The 24,691-nt window shown below is 40.0% G+C and overlaps 1 protein-coding gene across 1 annotated transcript in view; it reads left to right on the top strand.

Annotated features, from left to right (window-relative positions):
• The window catches only part of Exoc4 (exocyst complex component 4), a 756,055-nt gene that overhangs the window by 590,495 nt on the left and 140,869 nt on the right, over positions 1-24,691 (top strand). Inside the window, exon 13 of the mRNA XM_057763023.1 lies at positions 8,887-9,042. Coding sequence (XP_057619006.1) covers positions 8,887-9,042 — 156 coding nt within the window. The remainder of the gene's footprint in view (positions 1-8,886; positions 9,043-24,691) is intronic.

The following is a 24,691-nucleotide window of genomic DNA, read 5'->3' as shown; positions in this document are numbered from 1 at the left end:
GCAGTATGGGGAATCTAGTAAACAATTACAACTCAGAGTCACTAAGAATAAGTTTGAAATGGCCTCAAGAAAATTATTTTTCTTAATGGTGGATATGTTGGTTTGCTTCATGTTTGTTGTAATAGGAGCAGCGGGCTGCATCCCCGGCACCCGGCTGCCAGCATGGCTAGCTTATGCCCCCAAATAATTACACGGAAACTGCATTCTTTTAAACACTGCTTGGCCCATTAGCTCTAGCCTCTTATTGGCTAGCTCTTACATTTGATCTAACCCATTTCTAATATTCTGTGTAGCACCACGAGCTGGCTTACCAGAAAAGATCTTAACCTGCGTCTGCCTGGAGTGGGAGAATTATGGCGACTCCCTGACTCGGCTTCTTTCTCCCAGCATTCTGTTCTGTCTACTCCGCCTACCGAATTTTCTATCCTATTAAAGGGCCAAGGCAGTCTCTTTATTTAATCAATGAAATTAATACAAAACAGAAGACTCTCCCCCATCATTTCCCCTTTTTCTGTTTAAACAGAAAAGAAATGCCTTCACTTTAACATAGTAAAATTACATATAACAAAACAGTTATAAAGCAAGAATTACAGTTACAATATTTATATTTATTTTATCTTTTATCATAACTAAGGAAAACTATAATTATCTATCCATTCTTCAACTCCATCAAAGACTCCAGAAGGATATAATATTACCTAAGTAAACAAGAAATAAGAAACTTCAAACTCTAGAAATGACAGAGACATCTCGCTGCCTGGACAGTCACCCAAAGTTCCTCTGTACTGTTGGGGCATCCATCTTCTGCCTACAGGCCCACAGTATCCAGCAGACATTTCCATGAAACAGGAAATTTCAAAGACAGTTCAGTCACTATCTGCTCTGTCCTGCAGAATGTCTCGCGAATTCTTTTATGAAGCAGGAACCCCGAAAGACCATCTCACCTTTAGGCAAGTTCAGCAGTCCTCTCTCTGCGGGTTCTCTGTGTCCAGTTTATGCAACAGTCCAGGCATGAGCATTTCCGTGCCCAAATGGCTATCAAACTCCATAAGGAGCCTCTTCGATGCCCATCATCCTCTTGAAGTAGATCGGTGCTGCCAGGAGCAGACGTGTCTCATTGTCATGAAAAGCCCTAAGTTATTAAAACATTAAATGTCATGTTCTGTAGTCTTTGAAAGATATGAAGAATGCCTATCTAATTGGAATATATCTCTATATATCTAGAAAATCTAACTAACATGACTACAAGCTTGACTATTATTGATGATTATCCATTAGCAACCTATATTTCCTAATTATACATTACATTTTTAAATGAACTACACAATCACAATACCTTAATCAAGCTCAGAAATACATATAACAAAATTGACCTTAAAATCCACACCAATGCAAATTATTCATATCTATATCACATGTTATAGTCAGAAATCGTAGTATCACTTTGTACTCTATGAAGGTATACAATTATAATTTGTCAATTTATAATATAAAAGAATTGGATATGCAATGGTTTACTGAGGGCCAGACTTAGAGAAATGAATCTGTTAGGCCCATTCTTGCTATCATGGCTTTTCCATTCTAATGGAAGGAGACAATAATGATCAAGTGACCGAGAAGAAAAGTGGGCTCCGGTAATAAGAATTATCTGACTGCGAAAACAAGTTTTCTAAGTAAGGAATGGGAAGCCCTCCTGTGATGCTTGCACTCGGCTGGGAAGGATGGGAAGGAAGGCTGTAGAGAAGGGGGAAGACATTCCAGGCAGAGACATACGCCCATGTGACAAGTTGGGCTAGGAGCCAGCCAGCAGTCAGTTCTCAGGTCTTCTCTGACTGTACAGTAGAATGGTATAAGCACTTTTCCTCCCAGTCTAGGCCCAGCTTCTGACTGTGAGCCTGATAGAGATATTTAAATGTTTTTCAGGTATTTTAATTTATAGCCAGGTTTAAGAGCCCTTGATAAAGGATCTTAAAACCAGAGATTTGGATTTTATCCTAAGTTCAATGAGAGGACATGGGAAGTTTAAAAGGTCTGTCTTTCTATAAACATCTGAAGGATATTCAAACATCGAATGTATTTGAATATGAACATTGATAGTTGAAGCACAGTTTACATTCATTTTTGCTCCACTGCCTATGCTACAGTGTAATTCTTTTCCTTAAAAAGTCAGTCAGTTATTAACAGTATCATGCAAACTTACCTCTTTGAAAATTGTTATTAAATTATCTCCAAGAGTTACCTTCTGCAAACACTCAAACCCTAGCCCCCCTAGAGTCCTCTTAACTGTTTCCATGGACTGTGTGCAATGCCACCCCATACTTCTTAGGTTGTGTCTCCTGGGGAGAAGTAGGCACCCTGTATCGGTTATATTTATATCAACTGGACGCAAGCTGGAGTTATCAGAGTACAGCCTCAATTGAGAAAATGCTCCCATAAGATCCAGCTGTAAGCTAGCCTGTAGAGCATTTTCTTAATTAGTGATTGATGTAGGAGGAACCAGCCCTTTGTGGGTGAGGCCACCCCTAGGCTGGTGGTCTTGAGTTCAATAAGAAAGACTGAACAAACCCTGGGAAGTAAGACGAGTAAACAGCACTCCTCCATGGCCTCAGCATCAGCTCATGCCTGGTTCTTGCTCTGCTTGAGTTCCTGTCCACATGGCTTTTGATGATGGACTGTGATGGGGAGCTGCGAGTGAAATAAGCCCTGTCCTCCCCATCTTGCTCTGGTCATGCTGTTTCTTCACAGCAGTAGTGACTTTAACTACGACACCCACCACCCACAGTCTGGGACGAGCCTGAAGACCTACTGATATTTCTATCTCTTCTATAGTACTATGGTCCAACCTTATTATGATGACTATTATTACCATTATCTTCCTCCTGCCTCTTCTACAGTTTCCTCCTCTTCTTTCAGTTAATTGTATTTTTCTTTGCCACTTTCATGTGCATATGTAGTGCACACTGATACCTTAACCTCCTACCCTCTTCCATCCCTATTCACTCTCCCACCCTGAAAATTTCTTGCTCACATTCATGTCTGTCTGTTTTGTTTGGTTATCCACTGAGTTTAACCAGGCCTATGTTACCATGGACTTGGAGCTATCCAGGGAAACCCACAGGCTCAATAGTAGATACACAACAGACAACAGTGACTTCCACTCTCACAGAATCTGTCAGTAACCAGTATTTTAGAACCATTAATTTTCTTTGGTTTTCTTCTACAGCATGATGCCAACTCTTCCTGCATCCCTAACTATATCATTTGGTTGAGGGGTGTTTGGCGTGATGCATGCTCAAGCATTGCTAGTCTATAAATGGGACTAACACTGCAGCTTCATTTGAGCTAACCTTGTCCTTGGTTCATTTGTCTAACTTGGCTTCTAGCTTTGAAGTGTCTGGAAGATTCAGTCTGGGAAAGTAAGCATCAAGCCCTGGCTGTCACAAAACAGTTGAATCCAATTAGCCCCACCTGCCCCTGGTTGCTTACCTAATGAAAGCCCCAGCACCCCAGCTGTGTCTAGGGACTGTGCACACTTGCACTTCCTAATTGTTTCAGTGAGCAAGAAACGTGCGTCTGAGCCAGTTGACATCAGCAGATGTTTTCTGATGAAATCCATTCAGCCATGTCTGGAGGGGAGACTCTTCTCATGGCACCCCATCACCTGTTTGGAGAGACACACCTATTTTCCTCTCCCCTGGGAAGGGCACAAGTAGTCATACAGATGGCTCTGTCCATTGCCCGTCAAACTGTGAATTAATTGGTAGATTATGGTTCAGGTTGGAATAATCAACCCCATCCCCCTTAACAGAATACTTGTTGGGAATGCTGGGGTCCCTTTTTAAAGCTGTTTAGATATGTCCTGGAATTTTATAGCCCCCCTGATTTGCTTCGTTACTAAATAAAAAATTAATAAAGACAGTTTTTTAAATGAAAAATTTCCTTTAGGGTAATTATTTCCTACAAGATGTCAGTATTTCAAGTTAGGTAATAGGAATTGCTTTTTTGGCTTTGTCTTTATTCCAATATGAATTAATATATTGTCTTTTGAGAGCAGTATATATTAACAATTGGATTAATTAAGATTACTGTTTCTTAATAAAATGATACCAGGTAGTAATATATTATTGAACTTTTTAAAAAAATATTTATTTACTATGTATACAATATTCTGTCTGTGTGCATGTCTGCAGGCCAGAAGAGGGCACCAGACCTCTTTACAGATGGTTGTGAGCCACCATGTGGTTGCCGGGAATTGAACTCAGGACCTTTGGAAGAGCAGGCAATGCTCTTAATCACTGAGCCATCTCTCCAGCCCCTTATTGAACTTTTAAAAGCAGTGTTTTTTAAGTAAATAATCTGGGTACCTTTAACACAATGAATATCTTAGATATTGTTTCTTTTGTTACATGAAGTACTAAAATAGAAGACTGTAGCAACAACTATCCAAAACGTATAATACCCTCTTACAGGTGTGGATACAATCACTTTCCTTGGATAGGCTCAGGATTTAAGAATTGGAAAAAATGAGTTTGGCTTTCTAACTCTGCAAAGTAGCATTTCACCTATAATGGGTCTCTAAAGGGAACTGAACTACTCAGGCAAGGTTCCTTATAGGTATGGCATTGAAATTTACATTGCAAATAATTTACCCACATTACAAAATACTATTCTTTAATTCTGGAAACTATTAAAAGTGACAACCTTTAAATGACCTCTAGGACCTAAAAAAGACAACTGGCATGCAGGTGGAATCCACAGGCCAGTTTCTTTGTGTAGAATGAAATACTGAGAGGTAGGCGATCCATACAAAAGCAAAGGTTTTTGCTTTGTGTCTTTTCCAAGGAGAGAAATCCTTATATGTCGTGGTCAACAAACTCATGGATAAAGCAAGGTTTTGAAGAGGCTTTCCACATAATAGACCACCTAGAAGGAAGTGGAGTGCAGGGCAAGGCTTGTCAACAATTGCTCCTTGCTTCGTTTGTTTTCTGTGTGAGGACTTTGCTTCTGTTGAGTTTTTACAGGAGACACATATATTCGTTATTCACGACTTCTGATCCTAGTAATTTAGAGAGGCATAGAGTGAATCTGTGCTTTGGCCGAAACCACTGACTTAGTGACTGGTCTGAGTTAAGTACGGGGAAAAGAAACCCACTAAAGGTTAAGAGCTACAGCTGCTCTTCCAGAGGTCCTGAGTTCAGTTCCAGCAATCACAGGGTGACTCACAGCCATCTAAAATGGGATCTGATGCCCTCTTCTGGCATTCAGGTGTTTATGCAAAACAAAAATAATAAATAAATTTTTTAAATAGAAAGAAATTTTTAAAAATACTTAAAATTACATACTATTATTTCAATGTTAATTTTCTGACTTGGATATTGCACTGTACATGATAGAAATCCTTGGTTTTATGAAATATAAACCGAAATGTTTAAAGGCAAAGGGGTAAAATATCTGTAATCTGTATGGTTCATTTAAAATTAAAATAAAAATTCAGGTTAGGAGGAAAAAAAACCCTCTAAAATGACCTCAGATGAATGAGTTACCTAGACTAGTGCAAGAAGTCTTTTTATCTCCTGTTCAGTTTTTATATTTTTATACTTATCATGCTAGATACTAAGAAAACTGACAAGCAGTTAAGTACCCTCAAAACACTCAGTTTGTGATCCTAGTTTGATTGTTTAAAAAAAAAAAAAAGCAGCGGTGAGAGGAGATATTGATAACCCTGGCATGAGAAATTTAAAGATTCCATTCTGGACATGCTGCCTCCCCCAGGTTCTGAATTGTTTAGTCTTAGATATGCCCTGGGCATCCTGGTTGTTTGTTTGTTTGTTTTTGTGTGTTTGTTGTTGTTTTTTTAAGAGCTTCCCTAAGTGATTCTAGTGCACAGTCAAGGCCAAAACCTCTACCATAAGGACAACAGAACACAAAAAGATGCACATAGTAATAGCAAGGATAGAACCAAAGTAACCTTTAATGAGTAAAACCATACAAACAGGATATGATAGCATAAAGAAGAGGAAACAGTACCTCCCATTTTGGAACTATCCTTCTGGATAGGATGTATAGCCAGCATGTCAGCCTGTATAGGGAAGTGCCCTGGAGTAGTGAGCAGCAACAAAGGAGGTAGCACAGAACAGGTAGATGTTCACACACTGCTGTCTGGTTCTGAAAAGGGGGATTAGCATTGTATTTTAATTTACAGAGATGACCCTTCTGCCATGATAAGCACAACTAATGATCTCATAACTGCAGGCAAGGTGCCAAGTTACTGAGTCATTGCCAAGTTCACGTGAAAAATGATTAGGGCTTAAATGCCAATTAATGGCAATGAATCTAGACAGGAAATGACTATTCATAAGATATTAAAGACATGGAATTAACAGGATGTGGTCACTGTTGGTGATTAAGAAGACTATATTCTTGATTGGAATTACAGGATGGCTAGTAGGGGATGCCAGGTGTCTAACGAGAAGAGAGAAATGAAAATTACTGAATTCCTTTTAATTCGTTTGCTTTGAAATAAAGCAAACTGTCAACAAAGAATTCTCTAGTTAACCTTTCAAATGTAGGAACCAGAGTGAGAAGTGATAGAGGAATCACCAGTCTGTGCAGAAGACAAGCTTGCCCAAGTGAGGAATGCATTGGCCTGAATGACTCAGTATGTAAGGAGTGGGCACAGGAAAGGAACTATCACTTTGGCTTCCTAGTAGGTTCTGGTTGCACTAATAGAACCAGGAGGGAATGATGTAAAAAGAATAAGCAGATGTAGAAGACAAAAGAGGAATAAAAACATTAGAAACTTCAGAACAGTCAAAGAGCCTCAGATTTAAGACATGCCAATAGGGTAGGTCAACACAGGAATGCTGGTTTGAGAAATCTACAAGATAGATATTTTAAATGGCCACTAAATCAAATATGGATAATATTGGCTTAAGACTAAATTTTAACTACCTGTCAAAAATATGGCGAGAATAGATTTAGGAAGCCCCTTTCCTGTTAATATTTACAAAACTGCTAAAAGATCTTTAGCTTTAGAAGTATTTCTAAATGGTAATCAAACTCAAAAAGAAACTAAGTCTCCATATGTCCTGAATGGAAAGGAATTAAAAGCCACAGGAACAAGTAAAGACTGATGTGAGAGGACCACATTGGTCTCAGACTACAGGTAGAGGCAAAAAAGAAAAAGATGATACTTCCTACAACACACAAAGGTGGAGATTTAATCTGTGCAGAAGTTATACACGGGCTGGGCTCATCCCTGGGTGCAGCCAGGATGCTCCTGCCAATCATTCTATGGAAAGCTTTGGAAGAGAGAGGAGAACTTTGGAAGAGAGCTATTCTGGGTCAGGAAGAAAATCGTGTATGCATTATTTAGAAAACTAACAGAGACTAGGGATTTGTGTCATGGAGAGACGTGAAATATAGGAAGAAAGAGCAAGAATGGCCTGGGCTTCCCAAGAACCTAAGTAGAGGGATAACTAGAAATGAAGGAAGATAAAATATATCTGCATATGCTGCAGAAGACAGAAACTCAAGTGTGCAATGTGTGCTCTCTGCTCTCAGATGTGAAGGATTTAGAGGCGAGCAATGAGGAGCTATAAGACAAATGGCCACTAAGTTAAATATGGAGAGAAAGTGGATCAGAGACACATTTTCATACTACCAAAGAATATTCAGGGCTTGCCTGCAATGGGATGTTAAAAATCTGAGGGGTATCATACTGTATGATGCTGTCATAAGTTTATATCTCTGACCACAGTTTTTATCTGAAAACCTCTGCTTGAGGTGAGCTAGAAAAATCCCAGATATCCCCCATAGTTCTCCTAAGCTGTCTTATTTAAAAAGAACCAGGGCAGTATTGTTGCAAGGGGAAACCAAAGGGTCAGACTGCAACGAGTCAAAGTTTCTGAGCTTCACCTTTTCTTGTCTATCTTAGTGAATTGTCTGTTGGGTCAAGGCACTTTTCCTACAGGTACGTATGCACCGTTCATATTTATCTGAAGATGTGTGCTGTATCTCAGTATGATTCTTAGCACTGAAAGATATCCTTGCCGGTGATGAGAGAAGACTCCAGAGATTGGAGACTTAATCATCATCAGAAGAATGTCCAGCTCATGAACATTCCATAAGTAAATGTCACTTCTGTCAGGAAGGACCGCTGAGGAGAATTTTTAGACCCTTAAAATCAGCTATGGTAGCAGAAATGTTGAGTAGAAAGAGAGTCTTTTTAATTAAGTTGAAATTGAACATTTAAGGTGACTTTTCAGGAACATTCTGGGAAGGGCAGAATTAATAGTGAGCCCAAGGGCCCTATTAAAGGACTAGAAGCCTGTCAACTCTAGGTCAGTAGCCAAAGCCCAGTAGAGTTAGCTACAATCAAAGGTTTCCCTGCCTGACATTTGGGGCGCAGGCTTTCTTTATGATAGTAGGTTTGCTTTGAATAGAGGGATGTTTGTCCATCATCCAAAAGCTACCTTCACATAGAACTAATGGGTAGCATAAACCAAAGAAGTCAGAGAACAGTCTATCATAACACTTACGTCACCTTTCAGATGCCACTGTTTTGTCATTTAAGTAGTATTTTAAAAATATGATTGTCCTACTTTTTATTTTCTGAATATTTCTTGAAATGTCCAACCCAAACTCTCCATACATTTGTGTTCAACATAAGATATTAACAATTATAAGATGGTCAACCAATATTATCAGCTTATGATTATTCAACAAATTGGAAACTGAAACCTGGGGGTGTCATTTCCCAGCAATGTGACAGGTGATGGACTGTGTTAAGAAGAGGTGGACATGCCATCTTTTTTACAGCAAAGCAGAAGAAAACACTCACTGTATATGGTTCTAAAGTGTCCATTTCTTTGTGGCCATTTTCAGGGGCATTGTCCAGTCAGAAGAGAAACTTGTCATCAGTGCATCGTGGGCGAAAGATGACGATATCAGCAGACTCTTAAAGTCACTGCCAAATTGGACTAACATGGCTCAGCCCAAACAGTTGAGGCCCAAGAGGGAAGAAGAAGAAGACTTCATAAGGTAAATGTCTACTTTCTAAGCTATGTTAGATAGAGGGAGGAAAACCCATGCGTTCAGCAAATCCTTTCTCAGATGAAATGGTGCTGATTCTAAAGATCAAGCAGCAGTTGCTTGAACTTGAAAAATCTGTTTTCCTTTCTGATGCAAGTGTACCTTGGGCTCAAATGTCAGCAAGGAGAAGTTGTGAACCCAACCAAAGCATTGCCAAGTTGGGCTAGCACGCCTCAGCTTATGGACAGGTATGATACAGTCCTTTGTCCATTCATTAATTCTGCAAAACGCTACTGATCTGTCCCTTGACAAACTGATGGTAAGATAAAGTTCAGCTCAGACTATGTCAAACACTGCAAGCATGTTCTGTAATTCCCATGTTCATTCACACATACTGTATTGTCCCTGCTATTTCCATTTGTTTTGACAAAAGTAAGGTCTCTCTTTTAACTTTATCATTCAGCATTTGTCTTTGTACAATTTATTGACTTAACCCATGGAATATGATGAAGCTGGACATTTTCCTACATCTGCCTTGCAAGAGTAAACTCTTCTCACTTAGGTCATCATTGAGCTGTGTACAGTAGAAAAGTGATTGCAACAGTGCTTTAGCATGTTAGACTTAGGTTCGTTCTTCTTATCTCCTGTCTATCTAAGTGAAACATCAGATGGTACAATAAAATTAAAACACTTTTAAAAAGCGAAGACCAAGAGCTGGGAAAGCAAGGCTTATCTGGAATCCCAGCACTCAGGAGATGGAGGCAGGAAGGTCAGGAGTCCCCTTACCTTTCACCGCACAGCAGTTTCCAAGCTGGCCTGGACATATGAGACCCAGAGTCACACACACACACACGGAAGAAGCAGCAAAGACCAAAAATGAAATTAAATAATTTTTTAAAGTAAGGATCTTATTTTCAGTTTCTGATGAAGCAGTAGCTCATCTCCGTCCGAATGTAGATTGAAACTGAAACTGTAGACAATGTGGCTTGAACGACAGTGTCCCCATATACTAGGTATTTGAATACTTGGTACCCAGTTAGTGGCATAGTTTGGGGTTTGGGAGGTACAACCCAGGAGCAGGCTTTAAGAGCTCATAGGCTTGTCTCACTTCTAGTTCATTCTCTCAGCTTTGTGTTTGCGGTTGAAGATGTGATTTCTAAGCTTCCTATAACTGCCCTCTGCCGCCATGCTTCTCCTGCCATTATGAAGTCTCCCTCTGGAACCATTAATAGATTTTCTGCATCGCAATAATAGGTTTCTCTACCTACGTAGTAAGCAAGATCAAGCTGAAGTGAAAAAGTAAAAGAACAGGTTTATTTGCGCAAAGCAACTCCCGAGTAAGTTCTTCAACCCCAGAGATCAAAGCAGAAGAAGTCACACACCCAAACTAAAGTAGGGACTTATACAGCCTATAGGCAAGAGGTGATAATGTATCCACCACAAGCTGGGTTTGTGCCCAAGTAGCCTCAAAAGCTGAGTGCTTTAGGCCTGGACTTGGGCTTCTGGCAACTTCGGGGAGGAGCTACCGCAGCCTTGAAGAATGCAGAACTGGGTTTATGGCACCTTTTCTTTGTCGGAGGTTCTCTGAGAGGGCAGGGTTTAGGGAGAGAGATGGGGCTTCCCAAACTCTGCAGGAGTGAGCTAGAGGTCCCAACAAAACAACCATAACCCAAATAAACTCTTCTGCCCATGAGTTGCTTTTGGTCATGGTATTTTACCACAGCAACAGAAAGTAAGTGATACAGACAGTGTCTTTGCTGCTCATACAGTCAACTCTCCACACTGACAGTAGGTAAAATTTTCCTGATACTAGCTTATATATAGTTACAATTGAAAAGTTGTAGGATATTAAATTTAGCAAGCTTTCTTTTGACTGTCAACCAGCTCCCCAATAAAGACATGGAGACTTACTAGTTATGAGTGCTTGGCCTTATCTTATCCTTGTCCTACTAGCTCTCGTAACTTAATTTAACCTGTTTCTCTTCATCTATGTTTTGCCTCGGGGCTTTTTACCTCTCTTTCCTCCTGTATGTCCTACTTTCCTGCTTCTATCGTGTCTGCCTGGGGGCTGCCTGGCTGTCTGACTGGCCCTGGGTGTCTCCCTTTCTCCCTCTCTCTCTACCCGAGCCTAGAGTCCTCCTCCTGCTTACTCTCTCTGCTTGCCTGTCCTGCCTGTCCCTCTTCTGCCTAGCTATTGACCATTCAGCTTTTTATTAGACCAGTCAAGTGCCATAGGCAGGCAAGGTGAAACAGCAACACATCTTTCCATAGTTAAACAAATGCACCATGAACAAATGTTACACACCTTGATAGTGAAAGTAATATTCCCCAACAGTTAAGTGGAGTGAGATGTGTATGCGTGTCTGTTGGACGTATGTTAGGACTTGAATTGCTGGGTAATAGTGTGTGCAAGTTTTAAGGGTCCACAATATCAATTTTCTAAAGTATTCCTAAGGAGCCTGAAATATATGACTCAGCCATTAAGAACACAAACTGCTCTTATAGAGGATCCAAGTTTTATCCCCAGCACCTACAACTGCCTGTAACTCTAGTTCCAGAGGATCTGACACCTTCTTTTGGCCTCTTCAGACACCCATACTCGCACAATATCTCCCCCACCTCACACACACAGAGACGCACACATGCAACTTAAAATAAATTTCTTAAGAAAAAATCAGAAACAGAGTAGGCCTAAAAGTTTGTATCCTCACAGTGGTCTGTCCGAGTTCCGTTGGCCTATGTGTCATCAGGACTGGGTATCTTCCATCTGCTAATGGCAGCCATTCTAATGTGAGCACTAGGTAATTTGATGTCATTTAGTATGCATTTCTCTCGTGGCTGATGCTGGGCCATTCTCTGTATTTTTATATATTTATTGGTCTTCATGATTTGCGCATGTGTGTATGTATGTGTGTGTTTCAGAGCTGTTGCTTAATTTTAATTATGTTTTGAGTGAGGGGTTTTCCTAATGATTTGTAGGAGTGATCTATATATCAGGTTGTTGCTCCTTTGTTACAGAAAACTTTGTTATGGTCTTCTCCAACTTGACAGATTGTCTTTCTACATACTTACTCAGTCTTTCACAGAAGAGACTGTCCATAGTAAATGAGTGCAGTTTATTGTATGGATGGAGCATTTGTAAGAATGATTGCTTATACAAAAGTCACAGAGAAAACTTGGAAACTTCGGTGTAGTGGTTCCCCAGTATCAAAAACAAACAAACAAACAAAAAAACCTTAATTTTTAACTTTATTCTTCTGTAACCTAAACTTTCCTCAACTGAGATTATGTTCATATGACTTTAATAGTAAAACATTCTCATATCTATCAGCACAAGAGATAATGAATGATAATCAGTGATTGATTAGCACTCAAGTAGATATATCCAACTGACCTTAATACAGAAAATAAGCCCCAAGGTACTATGCTTTCACAGAATTACTGTCAAATCATCATTTTACTGTATTCTCAAGTGGTCTGAGTAAGCACATTCCTACCCCTTCTTCTAACTCTGTTCATTTAACTGTATTATTAACCTCAGTAGTTGAATTACAAGCAATTTCTGGATGATAATTTCCTTTATACTCGTATTTCAAATGATCGTGTGTCTTATTGTTCCTCAATTTATTTTCATATAAGAACTTCATTGTAATGTATACTTGCAAAAAATTGTTAATCAGCTGCATTAGTTATCTTCAGTAGCTCAGTGTAAAAGGAAACAGTTCTAGTCCAGAAGAGATGCTGAGGCAGGAATGAAGCTTCTCTCTGACCCTGCCTTGGATTTCGAAGAGCTAGAATTAAGGATCCAGCTTTCTTTACTCTTCTTTTGATCAATCAAACTACTCGTCATACTAAACTCAAAGGAAAAGCCAATTGTATGAATATTTCCTTATTTTTAGTCTCAGTGAAATATGCCCATATAACTAGATCAGAATATCAAATCTTCCTAGTATCCTCCAAAGATCTACCATCAGAGTAAGCCCCATTCCAACTCTACCATTATATTTTAGTTTTGCTTATCCTCATGTTTTTTCATAAATTTGGCTATAGAGTCTGGTTTATTTTGCTGATTTAAACCTGAGATATTTGTAGTGAAGCCGCAGGCCGCTTCCTGCCACCCGGCTCCCGGGCCACCGGCTAGCTTTACCCAAAATAATTATATGGAAACTGTATTCTTTTAAACACTGCTTGGCCCATTAGCTCTAGCCTCTTACTGGCTAACTCTCATATCTTGATTAACCCATTTCTATTAATCTGTGTAGCACCACGAGGTAGTGGCTTACCGGAAAGGATCTTAACCTACGTCCATCTTGGAGAGGAGAGCTATATCGTCTGCCTCACTTCCCTTCTTCCCAGCATTCTGTTCTGTCTACTCCACCTACCTGTGTTCTAACCTATCAGGCCAAGCAGTTTTCTTTATTAATTAATCAATGAAAGCAACAGATAGACTGATGACCCTCCTCCATCAGATATTTACATGTTTTGCATGTAAATATGGTTTGAAAAACATCATAAGAGAATAAAAATTTGGTCAGTGGTGGTAACACCCTTTAATTGCAGCACCCAGGATGCAGAAGCAGGTAGATCTCTTTGAGTTCAAGACCAGCCTGGTCTACAAAGCGAGTTCCAGGATAGCTAGGGCTACAACACAGTGAAAATGGTGAGCGTGCGTGTGCATGCAAGAGAGAGAGAGAGAGAGAGAGAGAGAGAGAGAGAGAGAGAGAGAGTTTTCATTTCTGTTTTCTTTAGATGTGATTGGTTCTTTCTTTTAACCTGTCGCATTCTATATCTACATTAGAAATTGAAACCAAGTAAGTAGGAGAGAGACCCTTCACTGATACTCCAGTGTAGCAGAGTTTACAGAGGGCCTGGCTTAGCATATTAAAGTACCAGATAGCACTGCATTAGCCAAAAAGACTGGAAAGTCACTCATTTCCTATAATTAGTTTTTAAAGCTCAGAAGACTATTTAGCAAAGAGATGAATATAGAATCCAGTGTCCTTTGCATTGAATAAAGGCTATGCTCTCTTCATTATTAAATGAGTCCTTTTCTATTCTTGTTTTTTAGCTAAAAAAATAAAATGTATTATTTCCTAGTTTAGCTTTGAATAGAAGGAGAAAAAAACTAGGTCAAGCTAGGGCTTTAATAGGGGAGGAAAAAAGCTAATACCCTTTTGTTCCCAAGGAAGCTAAAAGCAGGCTCTCTAGCCCATTGTCTTTGCACCTGTCATTATCATACATTTATATATATTTCTTTTGTGATAAAAGCTATCCACTGATAAAAAGAGTTTGCTTTTGGGGGGATGTAATTAACAGGAGGACACTGTTGGTGGAAGTAAAAGAAACAGGAGTTGGGTAGATCATAGAGACACCCAAAACCTGGTATGCTTTTCACTTATGGCTCTTGAATTTTAAAGAATAAGAATCATTTCTCTAGAGCCAGCTCTGAAAACTTTTAAGTTTGTTTAGTAGACCAGGATCTGAGTCTTCATGTGATAAAGGTCAAACAGTAAGTATGAAACCTACAGATTAGTTTTGAGTTATAGCAGACTGATGGCAAATGATAAAAAGTAATTATCTATTTATTTAATTAAATAACTCTTTTCATTTATTTTACATACCAACCAGTTTACCCTCCCTCCTTTTCTTCTTGTTCCTTTCCCTTTCCCGTCTTCTCCCTACTCTATCCCCATCCACTCCTTCTTCATCTCCATTCAGAAAGGGGCAGAAATCCCATGGGCCATTTCAAGTTGAGGCAAGAACAAGCTCCTCCCCTTTCCTCAAGGTGGGGCCAGGTAATCTAGCATGGGAAACAAGATACCAAAAGCCAGCTAAACACCAGGGAAAGGTCCTGCTGTCACTGTTAGAAACCTTACTAAGAGACCAAGCTACAGGATTGTCACACAAATGCAGAGGGCCTAGGTCGATCCCATACAGAGTTCCTGGCTGTTGAACCAGCATCTTGGAGCTCCAGCGAGCTCAGGTCACCTGTTTCTGTAGGTTCACCCATCATGACCCTCCTGGCTGGTACAAATCCCTCCTCCCTTTCTTCGACAAGACTCTCAAAGCTCAGCATAGTACATTGTGAGTCTCTAAATGTTAGCGTTTCCATTCAACAAATAAGGAAACTAGAAGAAAGAAACTTCTTCATATACACAGCCATCATTAAGTGATGGAACTGTGGTTTAAACTCGGGTAGTCTGGCCTGCCAAGGCACCCCACTGTAGTCAGCCAAGCTAAAATTGGAACAAGAATGTATGGTTTGGGACTCCTGATGGTCTTGACTGATAGATTTTTTTTTTTTTTTTTTTTTTGCAAATGTCACAGACATGCATCTTGATGGCATTTTGACTATATTTTTTATTATTGTATTTTTAATATACTGCATTTTGGTGGATTCTCTCCATTCCATTAGCAAGTGTTTAAACAGTATGTGCCCAGATGTGTCTGGGAGGACTGTGCGTTAAATACTGTATTGTGCTTTAAAACAGTTTCTCTTCATTCCCTTTGTCTATTCAAAGAAAACAGAAATGATCATTGTTGGGAAGTGAAGGAAGATACAAAAAGATAAAATGTAAAAAACAGATAAAATTAGTTGCTTAAATTTGGGGAAGAAGATGCTGTGGTTCTGAGTAGAAGAGAAGACTAAGGAGAGCCGTGGCTCTGTATTCTTAGAACTGCACTGTCTAGACGACAGCCTTCTCACGCCTCATCACAGGCTCAGATGGCTGGTGTAGTCACTGTCAGGGTCTTTTGTTGTATGGATTAGAGACGAGATGATTAAATGGCAGGAAAATATTGTTTCAGTGCTCAGGGGTTGGTTTTAATAATTTCTAAGTTTCTATTCATTTGGAGTTCTACTGTCTATTTTTAATTTAAAGGGTCAAAGCTAAAGCAGTGCAGTTGGCCCTTGTCTTCCTCCTGTGGAATCCTCACAGCACAGTGTAGACTTGGTCAGTGTTACGTGGATGAAACTGCCATTAGACTGGAGAAGTCAGCTCGACTTCCAGTGAGGAGCACACAGTGAAAGCTGGGGGATGCCACCAGCTGGGAGAAGTAGTTTCTTTCCCGCTGGAAGCTCACAGGCCTGAGTGTCTTCTGCTAGCTAGTGCACTTTGTTTTTCTTTTCAGTTCTTTCTTATCCCTCGTAACTTTCTTCATGTAGCTCAGACTAGACAGTTGTGAAAGAAACAGAAACCTAGCAAGGCCAGAAATATATTCAGATATAGAAATTATATGAATAAAGCAGAACATTAACAATTTTCTGAGAAGTTACACTTGAAATTGAAAAGGGTCCCAATATAATGTAAGCAACAGCTATAGAAAGGCCTCAGCAAACTGCAGCTGCTGGAAATCTCTAGATAAATCTGAAGGAGCAAAGAGGCGATACAGTGGGCAAAGCCTTCAGTTATCTCTCAAATTGTTCTGTAGAATGCAGACACTTATCTCACTATCTCTGGATGCCTAATATGACTTTTAAAATGCAATTAGAAAAGGAAAGATGAATCAAACTCATGAATAGATTAAGTGCAAGGGTAGAAAATGCTTTGCTAAAATTTTTTTCATCCCTCAATTAAACAAGATGAAGGTCATGGATAGATATGGGACATTGTCAAGCAAGTCAGGGTGAGAAGTAGATTTAAGTCTCAAAATTAAACAAAAGAGATAGGTCGTTAACCAGAAATCAGCTAAAAACATATTAGTGTTCAAGATGATTTAATTGTGTGCTTTATTCTTATATCAAAACTCCTATTAGCAATAAATGAAAAATAAAATCTCCCATATAGTAAATAAGAATAAAATAAAATCTCTTATATCAGTAAATGAAAAATAAAATCTCCCATAGAGGTTGTAAAACTTTAGTCTTCCTAGACAATTATTTGAGACTTATAATTTTATTAATTCTTTTTATAAAGTATTAATTTATTGTTTTATATGTTGTGTTTTTATTTAATTTCAGGTCATGGATTGTTTAATAATTTCCATTTAGGTGTTAATTTAACACTATTTCGCTCTCTCATTTGACATTTAACAAAAGATTTTAAATTCTGTCCTGATGTAGTCCACCTTGGTCCTTGAAGTTGAGAAGGCCACTTCAAGCCATCATGATGGTGGGTAGGATGCATGTGACAGAATCCAAGCAGGTGAGCCAGGCAAGGGCTGTGCAATGAGACTACAGGTTGAATTTCCTGCTAGGTGATAAAGAACCACTTTCTTGCTTACCTCTATTTTTCTATCCCTACTAGACTTTTCCAGACTCCCAGTCTGCCATGTTTTCAGCCCTCCTTATTGATCATCCTCAGCTTTTCTTCTTGGCATAGCTTCTTGTCACCCGCTGTCCCTTTTTTTTTCCTCCTGTGCCTGCCAGCTCAACTTTCTAGATTCAGCTCAGGTGTCGGCTCTGCCTATCTCTTTCACAAATTCTCACCTCCCCCCTACCTCCTATAGGCCTCCCATTTCTTTCCTGGCTAGGAGTAAAGGCAGGGAGGGTATCAACGATGTGAACAGTGAGCTGACAGTCAGGGCATCACAGGTGTGAACAGGCAGGGCATCACAGGTGTGAGCAGTGAGCAAGACAGTCAGGGCATCACAGGTGTGAGCAGTGAGCAGACTATCTAGTACGGTGAGTGGTGTTCTCAGAGGAAAAGTGTTTTAAACACACAAAATCGGGCAGCGGAGGCACCAGCACGCAGGCAAGTCCTGGCGGCAGAGGCACCGGCGTGCAGGCAGGCCCGGGTGGCGGAGGCACCGGCAGTCAGGCCCGGCAGGCAGGCCTAGGCAGCGGAAGCACCGGTGCACAGACAGGCCCGGGTGGCGGAGGCACCAGCACGCAGGCAAGTCCGGGCGGCAGAGGCACCGGCGTGCAGGCAGGCCCGGGTGGCGGAGGCACCGACAGTCAGGCCCGGCAGGCAGGCCTAGGCGGCGGAAGCACCTGCGCGCAGGCAGGCCCAGGTGGCAGAGTCACCGGCAGGCAGGCCTAGGCGGCGGAAACACCGGCGCACAGACAGTTCCGGGCAGCGGAGGCACCGGCAGGCAGGCCCGGGTGGCGGAGGCACTGGATACAGGATAGTGCGGGCAAGAAACAGTGAAGCCTGCACTGAGAGCAGATTGCCCCGCTACAATTAAATCAAACCCAATAGATAGCATCGGTAAGAGGAGATGGGCAGACGCCAAGGCAAGAATTCACCCAACAATCTGAAAAACAACATGAAAACACCAGAACCCAATGATCTTACAACACAAGGACTTGAACACCCTATCACAGGAGAAGAGGAAAAAACTGACTTTTTGAAAGCAATAGAGTCCCTTAAACAACATGTAAAAAACGCCCTCATAGAAATGGATGAGAAGTATAACAAAAAGTTTGAAGAAATGAGTAAATACGTAAATGATACCCTGGGAAGCCAAGAAAAAACGATCAAACAGGTAATGGAAACAGTCCAAGAATTGAAAACTGAAATGGAAGCAAGGAAGAAAACACAAACTGAGGACCAACTGGATATGGCAAATATAGGTCAACGAGCAGAGACTACAGAAACAAGCATAATCAATAGAATACAAGAGATAGAAGAAAGAATCTCAGATTCTGAAGACAACATAGAGAAAATAAACGGACTGATCAAAGAAAACACCAAAACCAACAAATTCTCATCACAAAACATTCAGGAAATATGGGACACAATAAAAAGACCAAACCTAAGAATAATAGGGATAGAAGAAGGAGAAGAGGCACAGCTCAAAGGTCCAGAAAACATTTTTAACAAAATTATGGAAGAAAACTTCCCCAACATAAAGAAAGATATTCCTTTGAATATTCAAGAAGCATACAGAACACCAAACAGACTGGATCAAAAAAAAACGTCCCCTCGCCATATAATAATCAAAACACAAAATATACAGATTAAAGAAAGAATATTAAGAGCTGCAAAGGAAAAAGGCCAAGTAACTTATAAAGGTAAACCGATCAGACTTACACCTGACTTCTCTATGGAAACCATGAAAGCCAGAAGGTCCTGGATAGAGGTACTACAGAAACTAAGAGACCATGGATGCAAACCCAAACTACTATACCCAGCCAAGCTATCGTTCACTATCAATGGAGAAAACAAGACATTCCAGGATAAGAACAAATTTAAACAATACGTTGCCACAAATCCAGCCCTACAGAAAGTAATAGAAGGAAAATCACAACCCAAGGAATCCAACATTGCCAACACTGCCTACAATAACCAAGGCATCTAGCGACCCTTCAACAGCACAACTCAAAGAAGGGAGACACACAAACTCTTCTACCAAAAGCAGTAAGAATAACCGGAGTTAACAACCACTGGTCATTAATATCACTTAATATTAATGGTCTCAATTCACCAATAAAAAGGCACAGACTAAGAGATTGGATACGAAAACAGGATCCAACAGTCTGCTGTTTGCAAGAAACTCATCTCAACCACAAAGACAGGCATCTACTCAGAGTAAAGGGTTGGGAAAAGGTTTTTCAAGCAAATGGTCCTAAGAAAAAAGCAGGTGTGGCCATACTAATTTCTAACAAAACTGACTTCAAACTAAAATCAATCAGAAGAGATCGACAGGGACACTTTATACTCATAACAGGAACGATTCAGCAGGATGAAGTCTCAATCCTGAATATCTATGCCCCTAATATAAAAGCACCCACTTATGTAAAAGATATTGCTAAAACTCAAGGCAGACATCAAATCACACACACTAGTAGTAGGAGACTTCAACACACCTCTCTCACCAATGGACAGGTCAATCAGACAGAAAACTAATAGAGAATTAAGAGAATTGTTGGAGGTAATGAATCAAATGGACTTAACAGACATCTATAGAACACTCCACCCAAATAGGAAAGAATACACCTTCTTCTCTGCTGCTCATGGAACCTTCTCGAAAATTGACCACATACTTGGAAACAAAGGAAACCTCCACAGATACAAAAAAATATCAGTGTCCACCTGTGTCTTATCAGATCACCACGGATTAAAGTTAGAAGCCACCAACAAAGCTACCCCCAGAAAGCTGACAAACTCATGGAAACTGAACAGTCAACTACTGAACCACACCTGGGTCAAGGAAGAAATTAAGAAAGAAATTAAAGTCTTCCTTGAATTTAATGAAAACAAAGAGACAACATACTCAAACCTATGGGACACTATGAAAGCAGTGCTAAGAGGAAAGTTCATAGCACTAAGTGCCCACTTAAAGAAAACGGAGAAAGCATACATTGGGGACTTAACAGCACACCTGAAAGCTCTAGAAAAAAAAGAAGCAGACGCGCCCAGGAGGAGTAGAAGACTGGAAATAATCAAACTGAGGGCAGAAATCAACAAAATAGAAACACAGAAAACAGTCCAAAGAATCAATGAAACAAAAAGTTGGTTCTTGGAGAAAATCAACAAGATTGACAACCCCTATCCAAACTAATTAAACGACAGAGAGAGAACACGCAAATAAATAAGATCAGAAATGAAAAGGGGGACATAACCACAGACACAGAGGAAATTCAGAGAATCATTAGATCTTACTACAAAAGCCTGTATGCCACAAAACTGGAAAATGCAAAAGAAATGGACACTTTTTTAGATAAGTACCATATACCAAAGCTAAACCACGACCAGGTGAACGATCTAAATAGACCTGTTAGTCGCGAAGAATTAGAAACAGTTATCAAAAATCTCCCTTCCAAAAAAAGCCCAGGGCTAGATGGTTTCAATGCAGAATTCTACCAGAACTTCCAAGAAGAGCTAATACCTATACTTCTTAATGTATTTCACAATATAGAAACAGAAGAGTCATTGCCAAATTCCTTTTATGAAGCTACAGTTACCCTGATACCAAAACCACACAAAGACCCAACCAAGAAAGAGAATTACAGGCCTATCTCACTCATGAACATCGACGCAAAAATTCTCAATAAAATACTGGCAAACCGAATCCAAGAACACATTAGAAAAGTTATCCATTATGATCAAGTAGGCTTCATTCCAGAGATGCAGGGCTGGTTCAACATACGCAAATCTATCAATGTAATCAACCATATAAATAAACTGAAAGAAAAAACCATATGATCATTTCATTAGATGCTGAAAAAGCATTCGACAAAATTCAACACTCCTTTATGATAAAGGTCTTGGAGAGATTAGGGATACAAGGGGCATACCTTAATATAATAAAAGCTATTTACAGCAAGCCGACAGCTAACATTAAATTAAATGGAGAAAAACTCAAAGCCATCCCACTAAAATCAGGAACACGACAAGGATGTCCACTCTCTCCATACCTCTTCAATATAGTGCTTGAAGTTCTAGCAATAGCAATAAGACAACATAAGGGGATCAAGGGGATCCGTATTGGAAAGGAAGAAGTTAAGCTTTCATTATTTGCAGATGATATGATAGTATACATAACCGACCCCAAAAACTCTACCAAAGAACTCCTACAGCTGATAAACACCTTTGGTAATGTGGCAGGATACAAAATCAACTCCAAAAAATCAGTTGCCTTCCTATACACTAAGGATAAGGAAGCAGAGAGGGAAATCAGAGAAGCATCACCTTTCACGATAGCCACAAATAGCATAAAATACCTTGGGGTAACTCTGACCAAGGAAGTGAAAGATCTATTTGGCAAGAACTTTAAGTCTTTGAAGAAAGAAATTGAAGAGGACACCAGAAAATGGAAGGACCTCCCTTGCTCTTGGATTGGGAGGATCAACATAGTAAAAATGGCAATTTTACCAAAAGCAATCTATAGATTCAACGCAATCCCCATCAAAATCCCATCAAAATTCTTCACAGATCTGGAGAAGACAATAATCAACTTTATATGGAAAAACAAAAAACCCAGGATAGCCAAAACAATCTTATACAATAAAGGATTGTCTGGAGGCATTACCATCCCTGACTTCAAACTCTATTACAGAGCTACAGTACCGAAAACGGCTTGGTACTGGCATAAAAACAGAGAAGTCGACCAATGGAATAGAATAGAAGACCCTGACTTTAGCCCACAAACCTATGAACACCTGATTTTCGATAAAGGAGCTAAAAGTATACAATGGAAAAAAGAGAGCATCTTCAACAAATTGTGCTGGCAAAACTGGAAGTCAATCTGTAGAAGAATGAAAATAGATCCATATATATCACCATGCACAAAACTCAAGTCCAAATGGATTAAAGACCTCAATATCAGTCCAAACACACTGAATCTGATAGAAGAGAAAGTGGGAAGTACTCTACAACACATGGGCACAGGAGAACACTTCCTACGTACAACCCCAGCAGCACAAACACTAAGGACATCATTGAATAAATGGGACCTCCTGAGACTGAGAAGCTTCTGTAAAGCAAAGGACACTGTCACTAAGACAGAAAGGCAACCCACTGACTGGGAGAAGATCTTCACCAACCCCGCAACTGACAAAGGTCTGATATCCAAAATATACAAAGAACTCAAGAAATTAGACCGTAAAAGGTTAATAAATCCAATTATAAAATGGGGCACTGAGCTGAACAGAGACTTTTCAACAGAAGAAGTTCAAATGGCCAAAAGTCACTTAAGATCATGCTCAACTTCCTTAGCAATCAGGGAAGTGCAAATCAAGACAACATTAAGATACCATCTTACACCGGTCAGAATGGCTAAAATCAAAAACACCAATGATAGCCTCTGCTGGAGAGGTTGTGGAGAAAGGGGCACTCTCATCCATTGCTGGTGGGAATGCAAACTTGTGCAACCACTTTGGAAAGCAGTGTGGCGGTTTCTCAGGAAAGTCGGGTTCAACCTACCTCTTGACCCAGCAATACCACTATTGGGAATATACCCAAGAGATGCCCAAACATACAACAAAAGTATATGCTCAACTATGTTCATAGCAGCATTGTTTGTAATTGCCAGAACCTGGAAACAACCTAGATGTCCTTCAATGGAAGAATGGATGAAGAAAGTATGGAATATATACATATTAGAGTACTACTCAGCAGTAAAAAACAATGACTTCTTGAATTTTGCATATAAATGGACGGAAATTGAAAACACTATCCTGAGTGAGGTAAGCCAGACCCAAAAAGAGGAACATGGGATGTACTCACTCATATTTGGTTTCTAGCCATAAATAAAGGACATTGAGACTATAATTCGTGACTCTAGAGAAGCTAAATAAGAAGGTGAACCCAAAGAAAAACATATAAGCATCCCCCTGAATATTAACCTTCATCAGGCGATGAAAGAAGACAGAGACAGAGACCAACATTGGAGCACTGGACTGAAGTCTCACGATCCAAAGGAGGAGCAGAAAGAGAGTGAGCACGAGCAAGGAACTCAGGACGGCGAGGGGTGCACCCACACACTGAGGCAATGGGGATGATCTATCGGGAACTCACCAAGGCCAGCTGGCCGGGGACTGAAAAAGCATGGGACAAAACCGGTCTCGCTGAACATAATGGACAATGAGGACTACTGAGAACTGAAGAACAATGGCAATGGGTTCTTGATCCTATTGCATGTAATGGCTTTGTGGGAGCCCAGGTAGTTTGGTTGCTCACCTTAATAGACCTGGATGGAGGTGGGTGGTCCTTGGACCTCCCACAGGGCAGAGAAACCTGCTTACTCTTTGGGCTGAGGAGGAAGGAAGACTTGATTGGGGGAGGGGGAGGGAATGGGAGGTGGTGGCGGGGAAGAGGCAGAAATCTTTAATAATTAATTAATTAATAAAAAAAATCAGCAAGAAAAAAAAATAAAAAAAAAAATAAACACACAAAATCCAGAACTCAAACATAATAGGGAGGTAAAAAGATGTATTGTCTAAATAAATAAATAAAATGTCTAAAATCAGTACAGTAATGTTAGCAGTTTCAACAGATTGTTTGGTGAGAAATATAATCACTGGAAGAATTTGGAGAAATAAATTTTAAACCATTGATGTGAGTTTTTCTGGGACACAGAACTGAAGCTGGGGAAAGGTGAGACAGTGGGCCAACATTCATTGTATAAGTTATTTAGCCATGGTAACTATTACCTTATGTTAAAATTTTTACCTGCTTAAGTATTTTCCCATACACCCTCAGTTCCTGTTACTATTTTTTTTTTACCAGTTCACTGATTCCCCACAAATACACTCACCCTAGTATTTTTCCTATACTGACAAAGTTCTGAAGCTTACAGCATGTTCTTGGTGGGAAACTCTTGTTGTCTGTATGAGTGAGTGACATCATGTCTCCTGGCAGAAAACCTGCGTGACCATATGGATCCTTGTAACTAAAGAGACAAGATGGAGTCCACTGCTTACACCTAGTGTTCCTCCTCATCTATAAAGGAATCACTGAGAACACGCTTGGGATGCTTAACTTAGAATTGAATGTTTAAAGCTCATGGATGCACTTGTTTTGCAAGTTGAGCCACTGCCCTAAAGTATGATCCCTAAGTAATACTCTGTTCACAGTTGATTTTTGCTTATTGGGACCTGTGTCCGTTTTCATGGAAGTTTTTAGTCTACTCGTGGATGTATCCAATACTTGGATGCTTGGTACCTGAAAAAGAGATATAGGACATATGGATTAAGGCCTAAGATGAGCCTGTGATCTTGCCCTGCTCTGCCCACTCTTCAGAGCCTTCCATACATGCGTCAACAAACATATGT

This window comes from Chionomys nivalis, chromosome 1 (genome assembly GCF_950005125.1).
Source record: "Chionomys nivalis chromosome 1, mChiNiv1.1, whole genome shotgun sequence".
Taxonomy (NCBI): domain Eukaryota; kingdom Metazoa; phylum Chordata; class Mammalia; order Rodentia; family Cricetidae; genus Chionomys; species Chionomys nivalis.
This window is presented reverse-complemented; position numbering and strand designations above follow the sequence as displayed.